This window comes from Xenopus tropicalis, chromosome 9 (assembly GCF_000004195.4).
Source record: "Xenopus tropicalis strain Nigerian chromosome 9, UCB_Xtro_10.0, whole genome shotgun sequence".
Lineage (NCBI taxonomy): Eukaryota > Metazoa > Chordata > Amphibia > Anura > Pipidae > Xenopus > Xenopus tropicalis.
The window spans coordinates 5,486,903-5,512,745 of record NC_030685.2 but is presented as its reverse complement, the minus strand read 5'-3'; the positions used below and the strand labels follow the sequence as shown (position 1 = coordinate 5,512,745).

At 43.0% G+C, this 25,843-nt stretch overlaps 1 protein-coding gene across 1 annotated transcript in view; it reads right to left on the bottom strand.

Moving 5' to 3' along the window:
- The window catches only part of LOC100487218, a 35,834-nt gene that overhangs the window by 874 nt on the left and 9,117 nt on the right, over positions 1-25,843 (bottom strand). Inside the window, exons 8-16 of the mRNA XM_031892997.1 lie at positions 16,813-16,863; positions 15,642-15,698; positions 14,041-14,153; positions 12,186-12,235; positions 9,516-9,739; positions 6,847-7,106; positions 5,358-5,483; positions 1,756-1,897; positions 386-418 (exon numbers count right to left, since the gene is read on the bottom strand). Of these exons, the coding sequence (XP_031748857.1) occupies positions 386-418; positions 1,756-1,897; positions 5,358-5,483; positions 6,847-7,106; positions 9,516-9,739; positions 12,186-12,235; positions 14,041-14,153; positions 15,642-15,698; positions 16,813-16,863 (1,056 nt within the window). The remainder of the gene's footprint in view (positions 1-385; positions 419-1,755; positions 1,898-5,357; positions 5,484-6,846; positions 7,107-9,515; positions 9,740-12,185; positions 12,236-14,040; positions 14,154-15,641; positions 15,699-16,812; positions 16,864-25,843) is intronic.

The window sequence follows — 25,843 nt, the reverse complement described above, 5'->3', positions numbered from 1 at the left end:
CCAGATCCACTTGGGAACAATGTAATAGTTGGGCAACTAAGTACTTTATTAAGGTTTTTATCCTGCTGTTTTTCAGGCTCTGCACAAATATATAGGGGCCATTTCTATATATATCTATATATATACAGCTGCCCCAATAATTATATATGCAGTCAGTATTTCTTCTTCTGTTCTTTTTAATCTACATTTTTTAACATTGGCTAATCCTTCTTCTACTATTCTTATGGGTCTTTCTCTTCTCCACTTTACCTCTCCTGTGTATTCCCTGTTCTGTTTCTTCCATCCATTTTTCCTCTAACTTCACCTCTTATAGAGTTCTATTACACAAGTGACCAAATCAAACAAGCGACAGACAGATGAAAACCGTTTCAGAGCAAATACAAACCTGCCACGTTCGGCTGTCCTGACATTAGCTCTTCTGTAATGGAAAAAAAGACATTTACAGAAGCTGTGTTGGGTAAAAGCTGTTACACAGTGTATGCTTACATATTACAGAAGGACAAATAACTTCCTTTTGATGTGCTGTTTTAATTTCCATTTAATATAAACAAAAAGTATAAACAAATTGTACTTTTCTTACTGGAAGAAGACAGGCTTGCCTGAGCAGTAGCCACATTGGCAAACATAGTTACATAGGGTTGACCATTGTCCATCAAGTTCAACCCATCCGAGTAAACCCAGCACACAACCTATACTAACCAATCTATACACTCACATACATAAACTATATATATACAACCAGTAATACTAACTGTAGATATTAGTATCACAATAGCCTTGGATATTCTGATTGATCAAGAACTCATCCAGGCCCCTCTTATAGGCATTAACAGAGTCTGCCATTACCCCATCACTAGGAAGGGCATTCCCCAACCTCACTGCCCTCACCGTGAAAAACCACCTACGCTGCTTCAAATGGAAGCCTCTCTTATCAGAACTATACATACTGTAAACATGGAAGGTCAACATTTGTGCTTTATCTATCTTTATTTACTTTTTAAGTTCTGCAAATAAAAGGCTATGGAGCTGGCACTCAATGAATGAGATATAACTGACAGTAGATTAGTCAGTGTGTGAATGATGTGGTTTTAGAAAACGGTTCCAAAGAAAGGATTTGTATACAACATAGTGGTGCTTGAAAGGTTGTTGCACCACTGTATATTGTGCTGAATTTTATGCTGCTTGCACCCCATATTGAACGAACTGTTCGCAAAACGCATTTGTCGCTTGTCTTTTTTTGTCGCCCACATGGCCCTATGCTGAGGCAACATTGCCTTTATGGAAGGGTACTTCCTCCCTACTTTCCTTGGTGGAGCCAAAACTGCTCTTGCTTCCTTCCCTCTCTACCTCACTCTCCTAGAGAGTGCTCAACACAACTTGCTATCTAACTGGTCCTCATTCACGGTGTCCCTGTCCCCAACTTCAGTATAAGATGGTGACTCTAGGGTAAATTATGGCTTTACTGGGGCCCTGTTGATCCCAGGCTCAGTGGACCTTTACCTGAGACACAGAGGCAGCCAAAGAGGAAGCCTCACCCTCCTGCTAAACACTATATGAGAGTGCAAGAGGTGTGGTCAACCCAAATAACCAATAAGGCAAACTCTAAACTGATACATGGGAATTTGCCCAGTAACAGCAGAAACTAAGGAAGTGGTAGGGTTTAAAGCCATAGGGGCAGATTAACCCTATGGGTCCCTACAATCATAAAAAGCAAGGTTTAGGGTTAGGGTTAGCTATGCGAGTGGGAAAAGTTACCTTTCCTCAGCACTGCACACCACACAGATTTCTCTTCTCTTTCACTTGTTACCCTTAAGATAGTTTCTTCATCTACATCCGGCAGGTAGATCTCGCTGTAATTGTACATCTCCGGCTTGGCATCGAAACGCAGCTTGAGATCCTACAACAAACAGCGCTTTGTTACCGTGTATCACTGACAAAAGCTCTCGTGGGATTGCACATAGGAGACGTGGCATGAATATATGAGTGTTGGGAAAGGAACTAGGAATAATATTAGATAACCAGCCAGGCAGAAGACATCAACTACAAAGGCCAATAAAAAAATAAGAAGTACAAAATGGCATTATACTGAATTGATACATGTAAGATTTTGCTTATGTATCAGCTGGTTAGGCTGCATCTTCATGGAATCCAGCTTTGGGCAGCCATCAATAAAAAGACTTTTAATGTAGAAATAAGGGCTTTTCCAAAAGTTCATAGGTTTGGTTTGAATGACTTAAAAATGTCATGTTTTGACAAGAACAAGTATTTGCCATTTCACTATACATTACCAAAAATAGAAGGAATGTGCCATTTAATGCTAACTTTTGTGCTCATAACAGAAAAGTTATTCAATTAGCACCAACGAAGTGTTGCACTTCCCATTGGCTGCTTTTCCAGGCTATGCTTTGGCTTTAAGTATGTTCTACTGTAGGATTCCTGCCAATCAGAAGCTAGGTGGATGTGACAAGGAACTGCACTGTATCTGTATAAAAGCCTAGCTGTGATTGGCTGCTCACCAGCTAAGTGCACTTCTGGGAAAGGACTGCTAAGATACTCCCACAACTCATTTGGCACAGACCAGAGAATCTCTATGGGAGTTCCAATATAGGGGCCCAGCAGCATAGATTTTTTTCCACAAAGTAAATAAGATATAGTTACATAGTTACATAGTTACATAGGGTTGAAAAAAGACCATTGTCCATCAAGTTCAACCCGTCCGAGTAAACCCAGCACACAACCTATACTAACCAATCTATACACTCACATACATAAACTATATATATACAACCAGTAATACTAACTGTAGATATTAGTATCACAATAGCCTTGGATATTCTGCTTGTTCAAAAACTCATCCAGGCCCCTCTTAAAGGCATTAACAGAGTCTGCCATTACCACATCACTAGGAAGGGCATTCCACAGCCTCACTGCCCTCACCGTGAAAAACCACCTACGCTGCTTCAAATGGAAGCTCTGTTCCTCTAATCTATAGGGGTGACCTCTGGTGCGCTGATTGTTTTTATGGGAAAAAAGAACATCCCCCAACTGCCTATAATCCCCTCTAATGTACTTGTACAGAGTAATCATGTCCCCTCGCAAGCGCCTCTTTTCCAGAGAAAACAACCCCAACCTCGACAGTCTAACCTCATAGCTTAAATCTTCCATCCCCTTTACCAGTTTAGTTGCACGTCTCTGCACTCTCTCCAGCTCATTAATATCCTTCTTAAGGACTGGAGCCCAAAACTGCACTGCATACTCAAGGTGAGGCCTTACCAGGGACCTATAAAGCGGCAAAAATATGTTCTCATCCCTTGAGTCAATGCCCTTTTTTATACAAGACAGCACTTTATTTGCTGTAGTAGCCACAGAATGACACTGCCTGGAATTAGACAACTTGTGATCTACAAAAACCCCTAGATCCTTCTCCATTAAGGATGCCCCCAACACACTACCATTCAGTAGATAGTTTGCGTTTATATTATTCCTACCAAAGTGCATAACTTTGCACTTGTCAACATTGAACCTCATTTTCCAGTTTGCTGCCCAGTTTTCCAATTTTGTCAAATCGCTCTGCAAAGCGGCAGCATCCTGCATGGAACTTATAGTTTTGCACAATTTAGTGTCATCAGCAAAAATAGAAACAGTACTGTCTATGCCCACCTCCAGGTCATTAATAAACAAGTTAAAAAGCAAAGGCCCAAGGACTGACCCCTGCGGTACTCCACTAACCACACTGGCCCAATTAGAAAATGTTCCATTTACCACCACTCTTTGTACTCTATCCTTCAGCCAGTTTTCTATCCAATTACAAATATTATGTTCTAGGCCAATATTCCTCAATTTGATCATTAACCTTCTGTGCGGTACTGTATCAAACGCTTTAGCAAAATCTAAGTAGATGACATCAACTGCCATTCCAGCATCAAGGTTCCTGCTCACCTCCTCATAAAAGGCAACTAAATTAGTCTGGCAAGATCTGTTACGCATAAAACCATGCTGGCACAAACTAATAGTATTGTGAACTGCAATGTATTCAACTATCCTATCCCTTATTACCCCTTCCAGAAGCTTTCCTACTACTGATGTCAGTCTAACAGGCCTATAGTTTTCAGGCTGAGAACGAGATCCCTTTTTAAATAACGGCACCACATTAGCAATCCGCCAGTCTCTCGGCACCATGCCAAACCTCAATGAATCCTGAAAAATTATGTGAAGAGGCTTGGCAATCACAGCGCTCAGCTCATTTAATACCCTGGGATGAATCCCATCCGGTCCTGGACCTTTGTTTACCTTTACATGTTCAAGTCTCTTTTGAATTTCCTCCTGAGTGACCCATGCGCCAGTAGCTAAATTACTAGCACTGGGTATATTAAAAGGGAAGCCTTCATTATCTGGCTCCTCAGATGTATAGACAGATGAAAAATAAGAGTTCAAAATTTCAGCTTTTTCCCCGTTCTCATCAACCAACGTACCCCCCCGTGATAATAAATTTCCCACCCCTTCTTGCTTCATTTTTTTACTATTCACATAATTAAAAAATAATTTTGGATTCTTTTTACTCCTAGCTGCAATATCCCTTTCCATCTCTATTTTAGCTTGCCTGATAGCTTTTTTGCATGCTTTATTTGCTTCCTTGTACCTGATGAAAGTTTCCGCTGTCCCAGCTAACTTGAATGCTTTAAAAGCACGTTTTTTATTACCAACCTCGACCTTAACTCTTTTATTCAGCCATAAGGGTTTTGCTTTGCGATGCCTCTCCTTGCTTACAAGGGGAATATACTGTTGTGTATACCTACAAAGCAATGTTTTAAAGATGTTCCATTTTCCTTCTGTGTCTAACCCCATGAAAAGCCTTTCCCAGTTGACACATTGCAGAGATGCCCTTAAACTGGCAAAGTCTGCACGTCTAAAATTGAGCGTTTTAGTTACTCCCTTATAGAGCTGTCTCTGCAGCATTATCTCAAAGGAGACCATGTTGTGATCACTGTTCCCCAAATATAAGTAAGATGAAGGCACTGTTATTTGGAGACAGGTGTTCTGCAATACTTATGTTTTAATTTAAACTATTATTTGGTTGCTTGGAAATGGGCAAGGGAAGTGCTATTCACTAGGGGGATGGCAGGTTGTAGTCACAAATGGGTTGGGTATCATTCTAGCAACAAATAGTAAGTTACATGCAGTAACCCTTGGTCATTAATGTCTCTTTTCCTGTGTTGGCAAGTCTGGAATGCTGTTACAATGATGTGTAGACTCCTGTTTATATAAACCAGCCCTAATTATATAAATTAAGAACTATGTTTTATCTGATTTGTTGATGCGTAATGATTTCCCCTAAATGATGTGTATGCCCCACTCACCTCTGGGTTTATTCTGGCGCTCTCTGGTCCTTGTACAACATATTTTCTTTGAGTGTACACAGTTCTTGTCAGCGGGGGTTTGTCCACCCAAAAATATCCATTGTTAGTCTCCTTCTTGTGCACAGCCTAAAGATTATAGTAATCATATATTATATGGGAAGATGAATCACGTTCTAAAACATCTTGGTGAAACCCATATATCTATGTGGTGTGGGGTTTTTTTTTACTGAAAAATGAACACCTGTCTCCCATTTATGAGTTGTGTGATCTTGTCAGATGACAGTGTTGGGCTGGGTCTCCCAGGTTCCACTAAAGAACTTGACAAAGCAATTGGATATAGAAAGTTCCAAATGTTATACTGTAGGTCAGTGCTGTCCAACTTCTGTGGTACCGAGAGCCGGGATTTTTCTGGCCTACATGGTGGAGGGCCGCTAATGGAAGCCAGTTTTGGCCACTACCATTTTTTAAACTGCACCCACTTCAAACCACACCCGTGTTATCACAAGATCTTTTAAGACCGTAGCCACATTAATGGTGGTAGCACAGCTACAACCCAAATGGGTGGTGCTCACACCCTTAAATCCATATGGCTCCTCCACCCCTGTGAAACGTACAGCAACCCCCAACATATAAATACACACCTTAGGGACCATATAATGACTATTTTCATATGCTTACAAACTCCCAGAACAAACCATTGTCAGGTTCACCTCCGACAGGCAGCATAGGGCAGGCAAAATATGGCACACACAGGCAGCGTAGGGCAGGCAGAGTATGGCGCACACACAGGCAGCATAAGGCAGGCAGAGTATGGCACACAAAGGTAGGGTAGCGCAGGCAGAGCATGGCACACACAGGCAGCATATGGCAGGCAGAGTATGGCACACACAGACAGCATAGGGCAGGCAGAGTATGGCGCACACACAGGCAGCATAGGGCAGGCAGAGTATGGCACACACAGGTAGGGTAGGGCAGGCAGAGTATGGCACACACAGGCAGCATAGGGAAGGCAGAGTATGGCACACACATGCAGCATAGGGCAGGCAGAGTATGGCACACAGGCAGGGTAGGGAAGGCAGAGTATGGCACACACAGGTAACATAGGGCAGGCAGAGTATGGCACACACAGGCAGCATAGGTCATACTCTGCCTTCCTATGCTGCCTGTGTGTGCCATACTCTGCCTGCCCTATGCTGCCTGTATGTGCCATACTCTCCCTGCCCGATGCTGCCTGTATGTGCCATACTCTCCCTGCCCTATGCTGCCTGTGTGTGCCATAGTCTGCCTTCTTATGCTGCCTGTGTGTGTCATACAAGGAAAAGGTAACCATGATACTTTTTGGGACCAGCTTCCCTCACAGGGAGGTGTTGCATTACTCTGTGAGGGAGGCTGGTTCCAAAAAGTATAGTGGTTTCCTTTTAATCTGTGGAATCAGATATGTCTGTGTAATAAAGGTACATGTTACAATACACCCTATCTAATGAATTACCTGTCTTACTGAGTGGTCCTGTGGCATGAAGTACAGGTGAATGGTGTAACCTTTAATGAATTTGCTGTATATAAAAACGGCTCCATGAGTTGGAATTTTGGTTCGAAATAGATTTGCTACTTTATAGACAACTCCCATTAAAGAGAAGGTGGGTTTTTCCAGGGCAACGTAAAAAGGTTCAATTTTTGACGGTGTTTCCAGGGTCATGCCGTTAGCTTTGTAATGAATGATTTTAAATTTCTTAACATCAACATCTCCACCTGTGAAAAAGTAATACATGTAGGTTCTTATGTGATGTGTAATTATTCATATATTTACAATAAAAGGAGGGGGATATTATTATTATTATTTAGTACTTGGGTAGCATTAATTCAGATCTTGGTGAGAGTCCAGAAAACAACCAGTGATAGAGCTATTAATGAGAAGTAAAGATAAACCACCTTAAACCAGATAAGTAAACTGCAAATGAAAATGAGCATTTGTGTGATTTGAGGGTAAAGGCAGAAATCAATGGCAGGTGAAACACTCTGCCTGTGAGCAAGCATTTCTGAGTAAAGGTTTTATCTTCCTGCAGCCAATGTCTTAGGTTACTTGGTTAGCTTTCTTATTAGCAATACTGCAATATTAGGTTGTTCAGTTGTTAAAAAAAAGCTTCAAAAGCTTTGTTGTTGGCAGTAGCATAGAGTAGCACTGTCCCCCCCCATAAATAAATCTTTGGAGGGATCCAGCATGAATGGTCCCTCTTCCCCTGCAAACAGCAACGGCACTCAAGAGCTACATACGAGCCTTGCCCTTAAAAAATCCTTTATTGCGGAAATGCAAAGTTTCGAGGCTAGAACAGCCCCTTTATCAAGCATAAAGGGCTGTTCTAGCCACGAAACGTTGCTTGTTTGGAATCTGTGGGGAGGGTGCCGATCCCTCTCTAGCATTGTGCACCGAGCGGTGAGTTTTCGTTGGAGGGCTGAGGGAGTGCGGGTTTGGATTCGTTGCTTGCCCTCTTCCCCTGCCCCATTCATGACCTACCTACAAGTTTAAGGTAGGCAAGGGGCTATGGAGGGGGGACTATTATACAGCAGACCCCTAGGTCCAAGCCCCCTTGTTCCCCTACCCCCCCACCCCCCACAACCATGGGGTCTGCTGTATATGTAGTTTTGCCACTGACTGCAGGGGTGAAGGTGAAGACACCTGAATAGAAAATGAACATCTTTGTCACCAGCTAAATTCACTGTGATTTTTGCACTTAACCTTATTTATTATTATATATATGTAGGGATCCCCAGATTTGGGCCCCTTAGGTGGGTTCCCATTTAGACAGGCACCAGAGGGTGGCCTCATGGGATTTGGACACCTAAAGGTGGTCCTAGCTGTTTATGTGCAAAAAGGGAGTTTCCCTGTTATTCAGCAGCAGCCACTAGATGGCAGTGTGTTAAAAGTATAAAAGGGGATGACACCCATTTTGTGTAGGTCTTAGTCCTGGGACTGCCTCTGGACAGAGGTGTGCAACAGGCTTGGGTAGTAGGTAGCAAGTTTTTATAATAGGTCGCTCTAGGAGTGACATGTAAGAAGATAAGCTAGAATGGGCAGACATTGCCCCTCCAGGAGTGATAAAGGGATTAAGACCCCCCAGCAATACATCAGCTGCAGATCAGGGCCCAGAGTGTCTAGGTAGGTGGATCAAGCCACCTCTAGAGGGAGATTACTAATCTGAGGGTGCCAAGGCGAGAGTACCGGGGTGAGTCCTTGTGTTGGGTCAGCCTGGCGTGAGTACCGGGGCGAGCCTTAAGAAAGGGTCAGCCTGGCGTGAGTACTGGGGAGAGCCCTAAGAGAGGGTCAGCCTGGCGTGAGTACCGGGGCGAGCCCTAAGAAAGGGTCAGCCTGGCGTGAGTACTGGGGAGAGCCCTAAGAGAGGGTCAGCCTGGCGAGAGTACTGGGAAGAGCTCTAAGAGAGGGTCAGCCTGGAGAGAGTACTGGGAAGACCCTAAGAGAGGGTCAGCCTGGCGGGAGTACCGGGGTGAGCCCTAAGAGAGGGTCAGCCTGGCGGGAGTACTGGGGAGAGCCCTAAGAGAGGGTCAGCCTGGCGTGAGTACTGGGAGAGCCCTAAGAGAGGGTCAGCCTGGCGTGAGTACTGGGAGAGCCCTAAGAGAGGGTCAGCCTGGCGAGAGTACCGGGGGGAGCACCTACATAGGATCACTTGGCGGGAGTACCGTGGGTTACCCAACAGGAGAGAGGTTCTCTTAAGGTGAAGTAAGGAGACGGTGCCCTGATGAATGTACTTCACTCCTGGAGAGGTTCTGCCCTAAATAAAGACACTCATCTGGTCCATCATATCTTTGCGTGTCTGGCTCTTTCCTGTACAAGGGATCACCTACTGGCCGGTAAGCAACTACCCCACGGGATGGGCAGGGTGCCAGGAGTTGTGTGTAGTCCCAGGACAGCAGAACCGTCTAATATTAAGTTCCCAGGGTGGGAGTTATAGTCCCACAGTATCACCCCTGGGTGGAGGCATGCCATTAATTGAAGAATCCCTGTTACCCCCATAGTAAGCGGGGGCTCAGGACTCCTATAGCGCCAAAGTATAGCAAGTAGCAGCACTGTCAGCTAAAGTGGCTACATATATATTATAATTTAGTTCCTTAACTAAATGCTGAGCTTTGCAGTTTGGAGCTTACCTTTTTTCAGACACACATAGTGCGGGAGATACACGGCTGATACCTGCCCAGACAGCACTCTAATGTTAAACAAAGGGCCGACAGTCTCTAATCTGTTTTCCTGCAGGTGTTTTGAGTAGCAGCCCCAGGAGACAAGTTCAAAGTCAATTACGGCAGGGGTATTCACAAAAAACTGTATTCCTGTATGAATGCAGCGGAAGAGTCCTTTCCATGGCAGATGTGCTCTGTAAAAGAATATTCAGCAGCAATCAGCATTTAATTATATTGTACCCAGTCTGGAATGCTATACAGGGCTGTGGAGTCGGAGTCGGAGGCAATTTTGGGTACCTGGAGTCGGCAAAAAATGAACCGACTCCTACAAAATTTAAATGGGAATAAAAAAAAAAAAATAAAGCAAGTTTAAATGTCCCAATTCACAAACAGTCATAATTAATTACTTCTCTGTTATAAGAATAAAGCCCAATGCACGCAGTGCATAAACCAACACGTTGAGCAACCATGAAGCTTTTCATTGACTGTATGAATATATAAAATACATTAGCATATTAAAAACAGAGGAGTATCAGAAACTGAGGAGTCGGAGTCGGAAGTATCAGAAACTGAGGAGTCGGAGTCGGAAGTATCAGAAACTGAGGAGTCGGAGTCGGAAGTATCAGAAACTGAGGAGTCGGAAGTATCAGAAACAGAGGAGTCGGAGTCTGAAGTATCAGAAACAGAGGAGTCGGAGTCGGAAGTATCAGAAACTGAGGAGTCGGAGTCGGAAGTATCAGAAACTGAGGAGTCGGAGTCGGAGAATTTATCTACCGACTCCACAGCCCTGATTCTATAAGAAGGAATCTTTGTAAATGGAATAATCATTTATTTAGATTCAAAGGTAATGACATCTATGACATTCACACTAATGACAAGAATTGAATTTAGACTTCTGAACCTTCCTCCCCCAGATTCTCACCCTCACACACATATCATCTCCATTTTCTCCAAAATTTCTCTCCTAAACTTTTCTTTCTTCACAGTCTCTTCCCCAAAGCCAGCCTCTCTCTACTAAATGCTGTTGATAATTTACTATTCCTGCAATGGGCTCTCTGAGTGTGTCATGGCCATTAATGCCATCATTAAAGGGACAGTATACCTCCTTTTCAACATACATTCTATGAATAGGGCAGAACATCCCCAGGTTTTTGTCATTTCAGAAATATAACAAATAAAATTAAATCAGTCCCACTTCGGCACTTCCTAAGTGGAGCAGAAGCTGATAGTTTGATAGCAAACTCTTCCTTTCAAATATCTTTCCTGCCATTTTCTCCTGTTTTTCTATATCTCGATCTCAATCTCCTATAAACCCTTTACATCATAGGAGTAATTTATGATGACAAGACAATGTGAGAAAGCACTAAGCGTACAAGAGTTGGTAAATGACTCCTCAAACCTCACAGACTCCTCCTTCCTAATCCCTTTCCTACAACCTCCCACACAATGATTCCTACTAACCTCTCTTTAACAAACTCATTTCCCACAGCAAATTTTTTCACCTGAATCTCTCTACTCCAAACGCCCTGTTCCTGCTAAATTCTTCCTGCTTCCTGTCTTTCTCTAAATCTCTCTCCAGCAAACATGTTCTTTCCAATCCCCTCTCTCTTGTAAAGTCCTTTATCCAAATATTATATTTTTGCAACCTCCTTGCTGAGACTAACTGTCCTGCAAACAGCTTTCTCCATGTCTCGTCCACAAACACCTCCCCACCATGTCTCTCTCCTGCAAATTTCCCAATTCTTATTTCACAGATAGTTTCCAATAAGATTCTCCCTCACAAAATATTTTCAGAGTCTCTACCCCACAAAATCCTAATCAAGTCTCTCTCCTGTAAAATATCTGACTCTTTACCCAGCAAGCATATTTAGCAAACATCTTCCTCCAAGTCTTTTCCTCTCTCACATTCAAATTCCCCTGAATCTCTCTATTACAGAGAGTATACTATTGTGCCATAGTATATATAGTGCTAATGGGCAATAGTATAAAGCCGGCCATACACATTCAGATTTTAGTCTTCTTCCGATGAACATTTGGATATCGATCGTATGTTTAAATTAGGGATGCACCAAATCCCGGATTCGGTTCAGGTGGGTTCAGGGGTTCGGTGCATCCCTAGTTTAAATGCTAACTAACATTCAGATCAAAATTGTAGGATAAAGCCCTAAAAATACAAATCTGAAGAAGTTCTGAACATGAAATAGTTACAGGCACCAATCGTACAAAAGTGACTCCCATTGTCGGTCCCCCAAGGATATCATCAGATACACAGATACATGTGCAGATTTTATCCTTATCCAACTAAAATTTTCTAACCTGCTGAATCGACTAAATGACCAATCACCATAGTACAAAAATTATCGGGGCGATAATTCGGAGTCCACACACGGCCCAAAAATTATGAGAAACTAGGTTTTAATTGCATCACACTGCTCTTAAAATGGTTAATGGCATTCTGCAGACCAAACCATGGGAAGCCATACTAGTGAACTGACACAAATATAATAAAGGTAATAAATGTGTAATTTCATTGAAATGTTCCTGTCTGTACTGAGGCCACAGGTTTTTATTTGACATTGCATTTTATATAACAAAGTGGTAAACTGAAGAATGATAAAATAGAGAATAAAGGGTTTGTACCTGTATGTTTGTCCGATCATAGGAGCATTAAAATGCATCTGAGGGGGGATCTGAAAGAAAATAATACCTGGTTTATCACACTTGATAAAGTAAAAACAAGCAGAAAAAGACAGGGGTTGATGAAAGTCAAGAAACAGAAAGAAAGGGGTCTGACAAGTTGGTTGAGAAATAAATGAGAAAACATCTCTAGCACAGAACATATACTGGAAATAATGATGGAGCGGGCCTGACTTTACTCCCCTTGCTGGGAGGCCCAGGGCCATGCAGTTACGCCCCTTGCACAGGATTTCTCCCTAAAATAATTTAAGGTTATACATGTATATTATTAATAACATTGGCATACAGACCAATGACAAACCTTTGTGGCCTGCAGAAGGAAAGTCATGAAATTACATTAACAGATAAATGCCTAATTTGTAAAGTGCAATTTATATCATTTTGAAAGGCATTTTAAAATACGTATATCAATGTTTTATTAAAGCAGTATTAAAGAATATTAAAAAATGTAAGTGCTCTAACGTAAATAAAATATAATGTATAAATAAAGTCATTTTTAAAATTGCATTTGCTTTTCTTTACTCTTCCCACCCAAAGCTTTTTTTACCTACTTCTCTTATATCACTGTCAGGTACATCCAGGCAGCAGTGAGTTAACATTTAATGAGCCTTTGATATAAATATAAATTGATTCAGTTTTGTCTTGAAGGGCCCTTTCTCTGATTCTAAAAGTATATCTACTGTAGTCTTTGCAATAAAGCACAGAATAAGAATAAAAAGTGATAATTATTTACGAATAAAACATTTTTCCATACTCATATTTTCCAGGAAAATGTCTCCAAAATCCCCACTAGCCCCGCCCATCTGTGCCACTTCCTGCTGGCTCCTTTCCCAGGCTGTGCAGGGGGGCGGCGGCACTGTAGGATAGGAATCAATCAGCAGCTAGGCTGACCTGATAGAGAACTGAAGCCTGTCTGTGCTTGTGTGACTCCGGACTATCCCTATCCTCCCCCTCCACCTCCCCACCCCACTCTGTCCATCCGTCCTCCCTCTCCCAGCTCCTCCCTTCCGCTGCCCGCTGATTCCTCCCTCTCCCAGATCCTTCCACTGCCAGCTGAGTCCTCCCTCTCCCAGCTCCTCCCTCCCGCTGCTCGCTGAGTCCTCCCTCTTCCAGCTCCTCCCTCCCGCTGAGTGCTGAGTCCTCCGTCTTCCAGCTCCTCCCTCCCGCTGCCTGCTAAGTCCTCCCTCTTCCAGCTCCTCCCTCTCACTTCCCGCTGAGTCCTGCCTCTTCCAGCTCCAGTTCCTGCCTGCTGAGTGCTGAGTCCTCCGTCTTCCAGCTCCTCCCTCCCGCTGCCCGCTGAGTCCTCCCTATTCCAGCTCCTCCCTCCCGCTGCCTGCTAAGTTCTCCCTCTTCCAGCTCCTCCCTCCCACTGCCTGCTGAGTCCTCCCTCTCCCAGCTCCTCCCTTCCGCTGACCGCTGAGTCCTCCCTCTCCCAGCTCCTCCCTCCCACTGCCCGCTGAGTCCTCCCTCTCCCAGCTTCTCCCTTCCACTGCCCGCTGAGTCCTCCCTCTCCCAGCTCCTCCCTCCCACTGAGTCCTTCCTCTTCCAGCTCCCCCACTCCATCCTCTCTCATCATTTTCATTTGTCAGCTCTTGTCCTAGCAGGAATTCCTTCTTTCTGACACTATCCTTTTTCTCAGGTACAAAGCAGATTAGCACAGCTTATGTGTCTGTACAAAATTACCTGATCCGGTTCAACTTTTTAATTCTGTATATTCTAACAGGAATGCTGTGGCCACAGATTTAGAATCTTACAAAATGAATGTAATAGTGGTTCTACAAGTGAAAATTGGCAATACCTTTCCACAGAGAACACACTCCACTGTTCCTCCATAGAGCCAATTAATGGATGACGCTTCCTGCACTCCAGAAGCTCCGCCTTCATTTACTGCAGAAGGTGCTTTTTCCTGACCTGCAATAATATTTATATAAAGCAAAAGAGAGCAAACATTACATTTTCTGTAGGAGTCAAAGCCCCTGTCTTCCGCACCCTAAAGGTTATCAGCAATATCATGGGGCTCTACCCCTATTCCATATAGCTTTTCTGGTCTTCTATCCGTGTCAAATTAATGCTGGGTATGTCCTAAATGACCCCATCCCCCAAAAGAATGTTGCTAGCCAATCAGCTCTTCCTTCACACAGGAAAACACATACTGTGGGTTCGATGGAAATTAGAAGTAGTCAGTAGAAAGTGGCATGGCTGGGTGGTGATTTTTTATTTTTTTTAAAAATTAAGTTTTATAGGCAAATTCCTTCTATTTTTAGAGGTTTATAATACATGAAATCTCTCCTTTAAAAATCTCTGTGGTTCATACACAGAAAGCCTACCCACCAGCTGTGGATCAAGAGAAACACACGGTTCTTGTTTCCGGTCTACTGCCACATTCTGTAGAGAGTCATATTCTGAGACAGTTTGTAATTGGTCTTCATTTTTAATTATGTGTAGTTTTTTTCATTACTTCTCTTTTTGTTTAGAATCTAGCAGCTATCTGGTTGCTAGGGTCCTAATTACCTTAACAACCAGGGAGTGGTTTGAATGAGAGACTGGTACATGAATAGGAGAAGAATACAAAAATAAGTTATGAAAAGTAACAGCAACAATAAAACTGTAGCCTCGTGCAACAATAGTTTCTGGCTGCCGGGGTCAGTGACCCCCATTTGAAAGCTGGAAAGAGTTGGAAGATGAAGGCAGCAAATAATTAAAAAAAACTGTAACAAATAAATAATGAAGACCAATTGAAAAGGTGCTTAGAAACTGGCCATTCTATACCATATTAAAGGAGACGTATCCTATAAAAATTAACAATGTACCAGGGAATTATACTCCTCTAGATATAGAAGGATTGTGCTTAAAGTTGTGTTTCTGACTGATTTATTGAGAAATTCGCCCAAAACCCCACTAGCCCCGCCCATCTGTGCCACTTCCTGCTGGCTGAATTCTCTGGGTGAGCTGGGGAGTCGACGGCCCTCCGTACCCTGCACTGTAGGATAGGAACCAATCAGCAGCTAGGCTGACCTGATAGGGAACTGAAGCCTGTCTGTGCTTGTGTGACTGCAGGGCTGTGATTGGCTCTCCCCCTCCTACTGTGCTTCTGGCAGGGACCGTTAGGACACGCCTACCCCTCATGTGAAACCCAGACAGGGACCTGAGAGGATCTATAGGGAGCTCCAATAAAGGGGCCATTGTTACAGATAGGGTTAATGTTTAGCCCAAAGGGAAACCAGCACCGGATATTATTCATAATTGCCTAAAGGGTTAGGGGTTTCCCATTTATCCAATATGTCTCCTTTAAAAGTTAACTTAAATCACTAAAATTGATTACATTTGAAACAACCCTGACCTGAACCACCAATGCCTCCCCCTTATTTCCACATCTCCCCCTGCCTGTTCCATGCTCACCTGTAGAAGAGCCCTCCATTTTCTGCACCTGAACCTGAACACCACCAACTAAACCAACTGCACATGAAGAGGAGAAAGAGACAGAATAACAATAAACATCATTTCAATTTACAATATAATGGAGGAAATCAGCACCATTCTACTGGGAGTCAGGCGGTGTGCAACTGAAGAGAAATTACAAATATACTGTAGGAGAAAAGAGTTTCCTGAAATTCAAACACATTTTTGTGACCACGCCCCCTAAATACCACTCCCATTTTACAAAATTTGGCAGGTTATTTAAAGTTTGAACACATTTCTGGGGGTTTTCTTTTATGTGTTATTACAGTTTTGCTAAAAAAAAAGGTGAAATTGCCCTTTAAGCTGTAAGTCTCAGTTCCCCCCAAGGGACTTGTTTAGCTTATTAGTTACAATTGTATCTCAGTGAAGGGGGTGAGTATTCTGGGCTCTGCCAAAAGCTACTTGTTTAATTAAGTTTGAGAAACATTGTATATTTTTTGATGTTCAGTGCCAGAGATCAAAGGGAAATGAGGGACTTTTCAATAGGAATCCGGGACTGCGGCCTGAGCTGTTAAAATCGGGACAGTTGGGAAGTATGAATTTCATCTAAAAAATATACTCCAATTACTACACGCCTGTTAGTTTTTACATGTTTATTCAGACCATGGCAGCTATATTGGTGGGATGGTGCAGTAAAACTGAATGCTTTTAAGAGACTCTTTTCTCCTACAATATATTATTTAAAGTCTAAATACTCTATTCAAGGCAAAATAGGAACTAATATTCTAAAATAGTTTATACCAGTTTATATTTGTCACTGGTAAAAACATATGTTTGCCCAGGAGCAGTAACCCATAGCAACTAATCAGCAGGTAGCATTTACTGGTCACCTGCTTAAAAACAAACATCTTATTGGTTGCTATGGGTTATTGCTCCTGGGCAAACTTAGTGCCTTTTATTACAAATTGGGGAAAGTGTTTGAAATCCATCGTATCCACTGGTTCTGCCTTGCATTCTGTAATGTTATTTAATAGTCCAGAAACTTGTGTATGGGTAAACAAACTGCTTCCAGAAACAAAAGGGACTCACCCAGAACCACACACACACACACACACATGAAAACCTCTATGACATTTTACCCTAAAATAAAGCTGCCTTTTTCTCTGCTCACCTGTAGGGCCTGGCATCACTGTAATAGGCACAGGAAAAATAATTTGACTACCTGTAAATGACAAGAAGATATATTTAGTAATGGGGTCTTACTAATCTGGGGTTCACAATCAGTTTGGCATTTCGCTGAATCTTTTGTAGAAGGTTTGGTAGCTGAATCCAAGATGCATGGCTTTGGTGCCGCTCTACTTAATGTATAACAGGGGTGGGCAAAAAGTTGATTGCGGTCCACCAGTCGATCCCCTGTGGATTTCTGGCGGACCGTGTCAAAGCCGGGAAATACGGAAGTGCAGCGGTCCCGCGCTTTTATTGGGTATGTGTACGTACGCTGCGTCGCATACGTACGCGGGGAGGGGCCAAAAGTCAACCGCAGGGGGAAAAAGTCTGGGCACCCCTGTATTACAAGATGTAGATGCTCATTGTCACTGCTCATCTCAGTCAAGCTATATGGCCAATAGTCACTGAGTGGAGCCACAAACTTCGAATTCCGAATGGGAAAAATTCGGATTGGATACCAAAATTTCTGAAGATCGCAAATATCACGAAAATGCTTACGAAAAAATCATATTAGTCACGATAATATCATATTGGCGATCTGAAAGTCACGAAATTTTCGTACCGAACGATTGTAAACAGCGGAAAAACCTTTCCGATTTTTTCGCGCAAGGGTACGAAAGTCGCGGGGGGCGTCAAAAAAGTCGCACAAGCGTACAAAAAATTTGCACAAGCACATGAAAAAGTTGTGCATGCGTACGAAAAAGTTGTGTGGGTGTCGAAAAAGTCACGCAAGCGACGAAAAATGCGGTGAAAATACACTCGGAGCGTTCGTGCGTTGGTAAATCTGCCCCTTAGTGTTACACCCAAAGGCAATAGAGTGAAAAAGTATGATCATTGTTTAAGTTGCCTTCCTGAAAGAGCTTAAAGCAGGGGGCGTGGCTAGCCATGGAACGGAGCGCACGCACAAAATAGAAGCTCCGTAATACAGGCTCCTAAAACACCCGAAAATAAGCATACATCTGCCTATAAACGGAAGCTCGGGTAACTTAGCAGCAAGCGAGACCTGGTGATCATGGTGAAAAAAAAGCGAGAGCAAAAATCAACCCTTTCGCCCTACCTGCATAAACCCGGCAACATGCACAGCCGCGCCGAAATCCAAGATGGCGCATCCCAATCCAGCACGTCGTCGGCCTCTCCCCAGATTAGAGCTGTGACTCCTCCACAACCTGAGGAAACTACACAAGAGGGCAGCGGACCCCTCCCAGGTCAGTCTATCTCTCACACAATTAAAGCAATGGGCTCTGCAGACGAAGCCCCGGTAACAAGCCGAATACTACAAGAGCAGCTAGCGCAGTTTCAAACGCAGCTAAACTCTACCATCTCACAATCAATCAGCACAGCCATAACGGCTGCCATTAGGGAGATTCAGAGAGATATTACAGACTTGGGAGAACGCACAGACAAGCTAGAAACGTATACTGATGACATTGTTCAGAGACTGGCCAACCTAGAACAGGAAAATATGGACTTAAGGGATGAAATGGCACACTTAAAAGATTCTTGCGAGGACTTAGAGAACAGATCCCGGAGACAGAACCTACGCTTTAGAGGAATTCCGGAGGATATCACGGCATCCGAAATTCCTAAATACCTGACAGAACTCTTTATGCATATATGCCCTGACATACCACAAGAGCAGTGGAAAATGGACAGGGCACACAGATCTCTGGCCTCAAAACCTCCACCCACAAAGCCACCACGGGACATCATAGTCCGGTTTCACTACTATGAAAGCAAAGAAGCTTTGCTAACTAAAACTCGTGCCACAAACTCCCTGGAATTTTGCAATCATAAGATACAAATCTACTCTGACCTGTCCCCAGTGACCTTGGCCAAGAGAAGGGAGCTACGGCCAGTGACTCAGATTCTGAGAGATCACAGAATACCATACCGATGGGGCTTCCCCTTTAAATTGATAATTAATCATCGGGGCCAGACACACATCCTGATACACCCACACAATGGCCGCAAGTTGCTCGCCGCTTTGGGTCTAAAATCTAGGGACACGCACAAGACAATCTCGGCATCACCTACAAAGACAGCATTAAGCCCACAATGGTCTAGAGCCTCAGGCTCCCCACGACTACCGGGCTTAGCACTCTCCCCCTCCCCGACAAGAGAAGACCAACCACCATGATCAGGACACTTAATCGCAATTCACTCCACAGAGCCTAAACGGATCTTAACCCTGCAACTTTGAACTTACACCTTTACTTTACCTTAAAAGTGGACTTCATCCATGACACACCATAAAACCCCTCGTACGGGGAGTCTGGAGACTCCCTTAGAACCCACTCGTATAGACGGCTGTCGCGACTGGATTCGATCTACTTTTTCTTTTACCTTCACAATTATCTACTTCCTAAATTTGAGGGTTTTATTTCAGCTAACCCTCAGGATACATCGAAGGTGCTATACAAAACCTGTTGATTTACTGTTATATGTTATTTACTATGCTTCTTGTTTGATATGATTTACTTTTGTTATAGTTATAAGGTTCTATTTCTATGGAGACACAATGGTACAATATTGCTTAACCTCCTTGGGTCCTTATCCCATCCCCCTGAATGGACACAACATGATTGGTCTTAAGTCTTTAAAATTAATAAGGAATTGCCAATATTCCGCGATATTTAGAGCCTTACATCTCCAATCAAATTATGGCTAAGATAATATCCATAAACGCCAAAGGGCTAAACACCATCACTAAACGCTATTTAGTACTCAAAGAAATTAAGAACTTGAAGGCAGACATAGCCTTCATCCAAGAAACCCACTTCCAAAAAGAAAAACCCTACAAATTACAGTCCAAACATTACACAAGAGCGTATTATGCCTCAGCATCCACAAAAACAGCTGGAGTGGCAATACTAATACATAGAGATTGCCCTCTGACCGTGGACCAAACATGTTGTGATCCAAACGGGCGCTATATCTTACTAATAGGGAAATACATGGACACCCCATTTCTTTTGTGTAACATATACTCCCCTAACAAACGCCAAATCAACTTCCTACGAGCAATCCTTAATAAATGTTTGGGCCAAATACCCACCCACCAAGTAATAGGAGGAGACTTTAACTTAGTATTTTCGCAGCTAAAGGACCGTACCTCCCCTTCCCCAGACAAATCTGCTCATACCCTGTCGAAAGAATTTAGGAAGTTAACCAACCAGAGTGCTCTGTATGACATATGGAGGATAAATCATCCAAAAGCTACTCAATATACCTTCTATTCACCCGTTTATAAGATACACTCTAGGATAGACTACTTTTTTGTCTCGCACCCATGCCTTCAATTACCTGCCACCACTGAAATCCATCCTATTACCTGGTCGGACCATTCCCCCATAGCCCTAACGCTTGACCTTGCCAAATTACCACCAAAAGAGCCACATTGGCGCCTAAATGAAACAATTTTGCATGACCCAGACACCTTCCAACAGATAGAACTAGCATTAAAAGACTACTTCCATCTTAATGAAGGATCAGTCCAATCCTTAGCGACTCTATGGGAAGCCCATAAGGCAACCATTAGAGGACAAATGATAGCCTTAACAACAAGCCGGAAACGTGCTCTCAACAGCAAATATAATGATTTATTAACACAACTCCACACCCTAGAGCTTCAATATAACAGAAGCCACTCAGAACAGCATCTAACACAAATAATAGAAATCAGAAAGCAACTCTCAACACTTAAGCATGAACACACAGAAAAGGCAATCCTGTGGACTAAACAGAAATTTTATGAGCAAGGTGATAAACAGCACACTCTCCTAGCCAGGAAACTTAAAGACCAAACAATACAGTCCAGAATCACCTCGATTAAAACAACGGAAGGACAACTGACCTATAGCCAAGAACAGATAGGCGACACATTTTACAAGTACTATACACAACTTTACAACCTACAGCCCACTCACCTAGGCAACATATCCCCCACACGGACCATAGACCTATCCTCTAAATTTTTCGCTGACGCAAAACTCCCCAAACTAACTGAGGAAGATAATCAGACCTTAAATGAGGACATCACATTAGAGGAGCTCCTCTTAGTACTTAAACAATTGCCAAATGGCAAATCCCCAGGTCCAGATGGCTTCCCTTACAAATACTACAAAGTTTTTTCGCATATCCTTAGCCCGTACTTAGTGAAGCTCTTTAACGAATTCCTCCACGGTACTCCAATACCAAACTCAACATTGAGCTCATATCTCACCCTTATACCCAAAGAAGGGAAAGACCCAAACTTATGCCCTAACTACAGGCCTATTGCACTACTAAACTCAGACCTTAAATTATTCTCAAAGATTTTAGCAAACAGACTTGCCCCTATCCTCCCAAAGCTGATTGACGGAGATCAGGTCGGGTTCGTCCAAGGGCGCCAAGCAGGCGATAATACCAGACAAACAATCAACTTGGCCGAAGTCCTGCATAAAAGACGCACCCCAGCGATCCTCCTGAGTCTAGATGCAGAAAAGGCATTTGATCGCCTGAGTTGGCGTTACTTATTCTCACTTCTCGCACACCTTCAATTCTCAGGCCCATTCCTAGCAGCTTTGAAAGCACTCTACCAGAATCCAACAACCCAATTAAAACTACCAGGACAGGCCCATAAACGTATTAATATAACCAACGGCACCATACAAGGCTGTCCTCTATCCCCCCTTTTATATGCTCTAAGTATAGAACCCCTGGCGGCAGTAATCAGAAACTCCCCAGATATCTCAGGAGTTACCCTTAAAAACTCAGCATACAAAATTGCTCTCTTCGCAGATGATGTCCTGCTGATGACTAATCCATTGATCTCTCTACCAAACCTACATAAAACTCTAGACATCTATAGCAAAATTTCTAACTATAAAGTCAATGTCAGCAAGACGCAAGCATTACCACTCCACATCCCAGAACACCAACTGCAATATCTCCAAGAATCTTTCCACTACAATTGGCAAAAAGAATCGATCTCCTATCTAGGGACACCGTCTACCGTCAGCATATACAGATTTATATAGGTACAATTTCATTCCCCTAATACAGAAAGTCAAATCATTACTACAGAAATGGTCTAAATACTCCTTATCTTGGTTTGGTAGAATCTCGGCCATAAAAATGACGATTCTACAAAAATTCTTATACCTCTTTGAAACCTTACCCATATCAGTCCCGGCTAAGACACTTAAACATATACAAACCGTTTGTCACGACTTTATATGGGGACATCGTAGACATAGGATCCACAGCAACACACTAACCACACCCTGTGGGTCGGGGGGATTGGGAGTCCCTTCATTTGCTAGATACTATAACGCTGCCCACCTCCGACAGTTATTAGCGTGGTCCAATAGACAATCCAGCACAATATGGGGGCAGATCGAAAATGCTGAATCAGAAACAGGCCACTTAAACCACTTTATCTGGTCGATCCCACATGGAGCAATAGAAAGAGATACCCTTCTATCCTCAACACGACACTTTATCAATCTGGTACAGGCTCAGACAGAAACATAGTTTGATCTCAGCTAAATCACTTAACGTGCTATTCTTAAATAACCCTGACTTTCAACCCGGATTACATCCTCATTTCATTAGAAAATGGTCAGACTCAGGACTTCAAACTGTAGCTGACCTATTAAACCCCTTCACCAAAGAGGTGAAAACATATGAAGAACTTAAGCAAAAAACCAATCAGAGCACTCTAAAAATGTATGAATATTTCCAGCTGAGACATTTCGCTAAACCATATAGCGACAATGCCAAACTGAACACTCCAACCCCATTTGAACTAATTGCAAAGAGAGGTCTCCCTCAGAAAGGGCTGATCTCCAGAATATACCAAACTCTCTCAGAGCCCAAAACAAATACCACCATTAGACACCCTTATATGAGCAAATGGGACTCCTATCTCCCCCAACCCCTCTTGGAAGAAGACTGGGCGCTTATATGGGGAAATGCTAAAAGAATGATTACTTGCTCTAGGCAGAAGGAACATCTCTATAAAATCCTAATGTTCTGGTACCACACCCCAGCTAAACTCCACTCTCTGTTCCCTAACCACCCTCCGCTATGCTGGAGAAACTGCGGAGAGATTGGTACTCTACCACACATATTTTGGTCTTGCCCGCTGATATCTCCAGTATGGCTAGAAATATCAGAACTATTAAGTAAGATACTGCATGACCCTATATTACCTGACATCACTACCTTCTTACTGGGCAAACCGCTCCCAAAGACCAGCAAATCAAATCAAACATTAATCAACCAGATTTTAACAGCCACTCGAATATCCATAGCTGCAAAATGGAAAACTCCCTCCTCCCCTACATTAAGGGAAATCAAACAGAGAGTGGAGTTAAACAAGACATTCGAAGCGGGAATTGCCAGAATAACCAACAGAATCCCTAATTTCCTTAAGATTTGGACCCCCTGGGAACTGTTTGCTAGCAACCATTAAAACCCCTAAGAACCTCCTCCCAATATGTATCCCATAACTCACTCCCTCCGGCAAGACACTGTGATCTCCTTGAAAACTTCTATATTACTGCTATTGATACTTGACACATTTTATGCATGTACTTTGTTCAACCAACTTTTTACGCTGTAAATTCAACTCTGTTAAAACCAATAAAATACAAGTTATAAAAAAAGAAAGAGCTTAAAGCAGAAGGAAATTTATAATCAATGGGGGGGCAAATGTAAGGGACTCCCAGTGATTATAATCTCTTGCCTGATACCCCGGGCCAGTACTTCTGTTTGCTGAAAACTGCTCTGGCCCAGAGTACCGTTACAGACTGTATGGGGAAGCCTGTAGACTGCTAATACCAACCTGAGGTGAAACAGAAGAGCCCTGGCAACTCTGCTTTTCCCTGACACCCTTTTGGGGCCCCGGGTTTTCTGCTGCGGAGAAGAGGGGGATTTTCTACGTGGCCATGGTTAATACAGAAACACGGTACCAAAGGTTCAGGCAGAGGCAACATCAGAGTCAGCAAGAGTTCAAGGGCAGGCAGCGAAGATTTAGCATCAAAAAACCAGGCAGGGAGTTAAAACCCGTAGAGCTTAGATAGGGTCTCGATACTCAGAGCCAAATTGGGCAATAAAAACAAACACTTTAGCACTATTTTACATTGAATTTGGCACGTCTGCTGATGGCGCGACACAGCGCCAAAATGTTACTGCACAGACAGAGATGTGTCTGAATGCACATCCCGCCAGAACGTGCGCTTATGTGCGCCAAGGTGAGTCTCTGTTCTCCCAGCACTCATAACAGTATCCACCGCCAGTCTCCCAGCACTCATAACAGTACTCCCCTTCCTAGGAGCACCAACTAGGGGCTCCCAAGGCAGGAAACTTTTCCTACCAAACGAGGGGCATGGGTGTCTTTAGCTGAAACCCAACAACCCAACACCTCTTCTCCGGACCAAACCCCTTCCAGTGAATAAGGTTATTGAATGTTATTGAATGTTACCTCTGAACTTGCCAGAATCCACAATTTCCTGAACCTCAAATTCTTGATGCCCACCAATAGATACAGGAGGAGGAGGAGAAGAATCAGAAGAGAAGGCATTGTAGACCACAGGTTTAAGGAGAGAAACATGGAAAAAATTTGAAATGGGTACTGGGAGGACGATCAAGCTTGACACAAGAAAGGACCCAAATTGGAGGAAGGTGCACAGAGTCAAAAATGCTTAGTAGATAGCCATAACGAATCGTCAATCTTAAAGAATGGAGCCGGCCTGCATTTTTTATCAGCTGCCTTCTTCTGATGGACAGAAGCCTACACAAGAGCCTGGTGGACTCTGGACCAAACAGTTTTAAGGTCATGAACAACAGCTTCAGCAGCAGGAGCATCTGATTTGAGTACAGAAGAAGGTAGAGCAAGAGGATTCCGTCCACAAACACAGAAAAATGGTAAAAATCCCAAAGCTTCAAGCTTCAGATTATACACCGAAGAAACTGCTCCAAAGCTTGATTGGTTCTCTCAGGATGATAAGCTGAAAGAGAAGTTCAAACCAATCCCCAACAACTTGCAGAAGGCCCACCAAAAATAAGGGAAAATTGGAGCCCAGGGTCAGATACAATAGAGGAAGGAAAGTCCTGGAGCCGAAAGATTTCTTTAATAAAGATGCTTGCCAGGAGAGCAGAGGATAGGAGCTTTTTCAAAGAAATAAAATGAGCCATCTTGGAAAAGTGATCCACCACCAGCACTGTAGTACAATGTGCCAACTTAGGTAAATCTACAATCAAGTCCATGGAAATGTCAGACCATGGTTGATTTGAAACAGCTAAAGGATGAAGAAGACCACAGATGACAGAACTTCTGTTGGGCACAGTCAGAGCATGCAGCAACAAACTGAGTAACATCCTAGACGAGAGAAGGCCACCAAAAATACCTAGAAATTAGGTTGAGCTACTTCTTAAGCCCCCCGGATGACCAGCAACCTTTGAGGAATGACCCCATGAAAGAATTTAAGGCACACAATCCTGGAGATGCTTCAGAAACAGGCTGAACAATAGACACTGGAGCCACAACTCGCTCAGGGGGAATAATAGGACATGGAGGGATTATGAAAGTCTCTTCAGAAGCCAAGGATCTAGATAAGGCATCCGCCTTGATATTTTTTAAACCCGGTCTATAGGAGATGACAAAGTTGAACTGCAGAAACTTTTGCTGGATCCATTTCAAAATTAGAAGAGGAGATAATTTACCCTTAAAACGGAATCTTTTCCTTGTGAAACTCACACTTCTCTAACTTTGCATAAAGATTATTTTCTTTAAAGGAACAGTAACACTAAAAAATAAAAATGTTTTAAAATAATTAAAATATAATGTACTGTTGCCCTGCACTGGTAAAAGTTGTGTGTTTGCTTCAGAAAGACTACTGTAGTTAATAGAAATAGCTGTTGTGTAGCCATGGGGGCAGCCATTTAAATTGAAAAAAGGAGAAAAGGCACAGGTTACATAAGAAGATAAC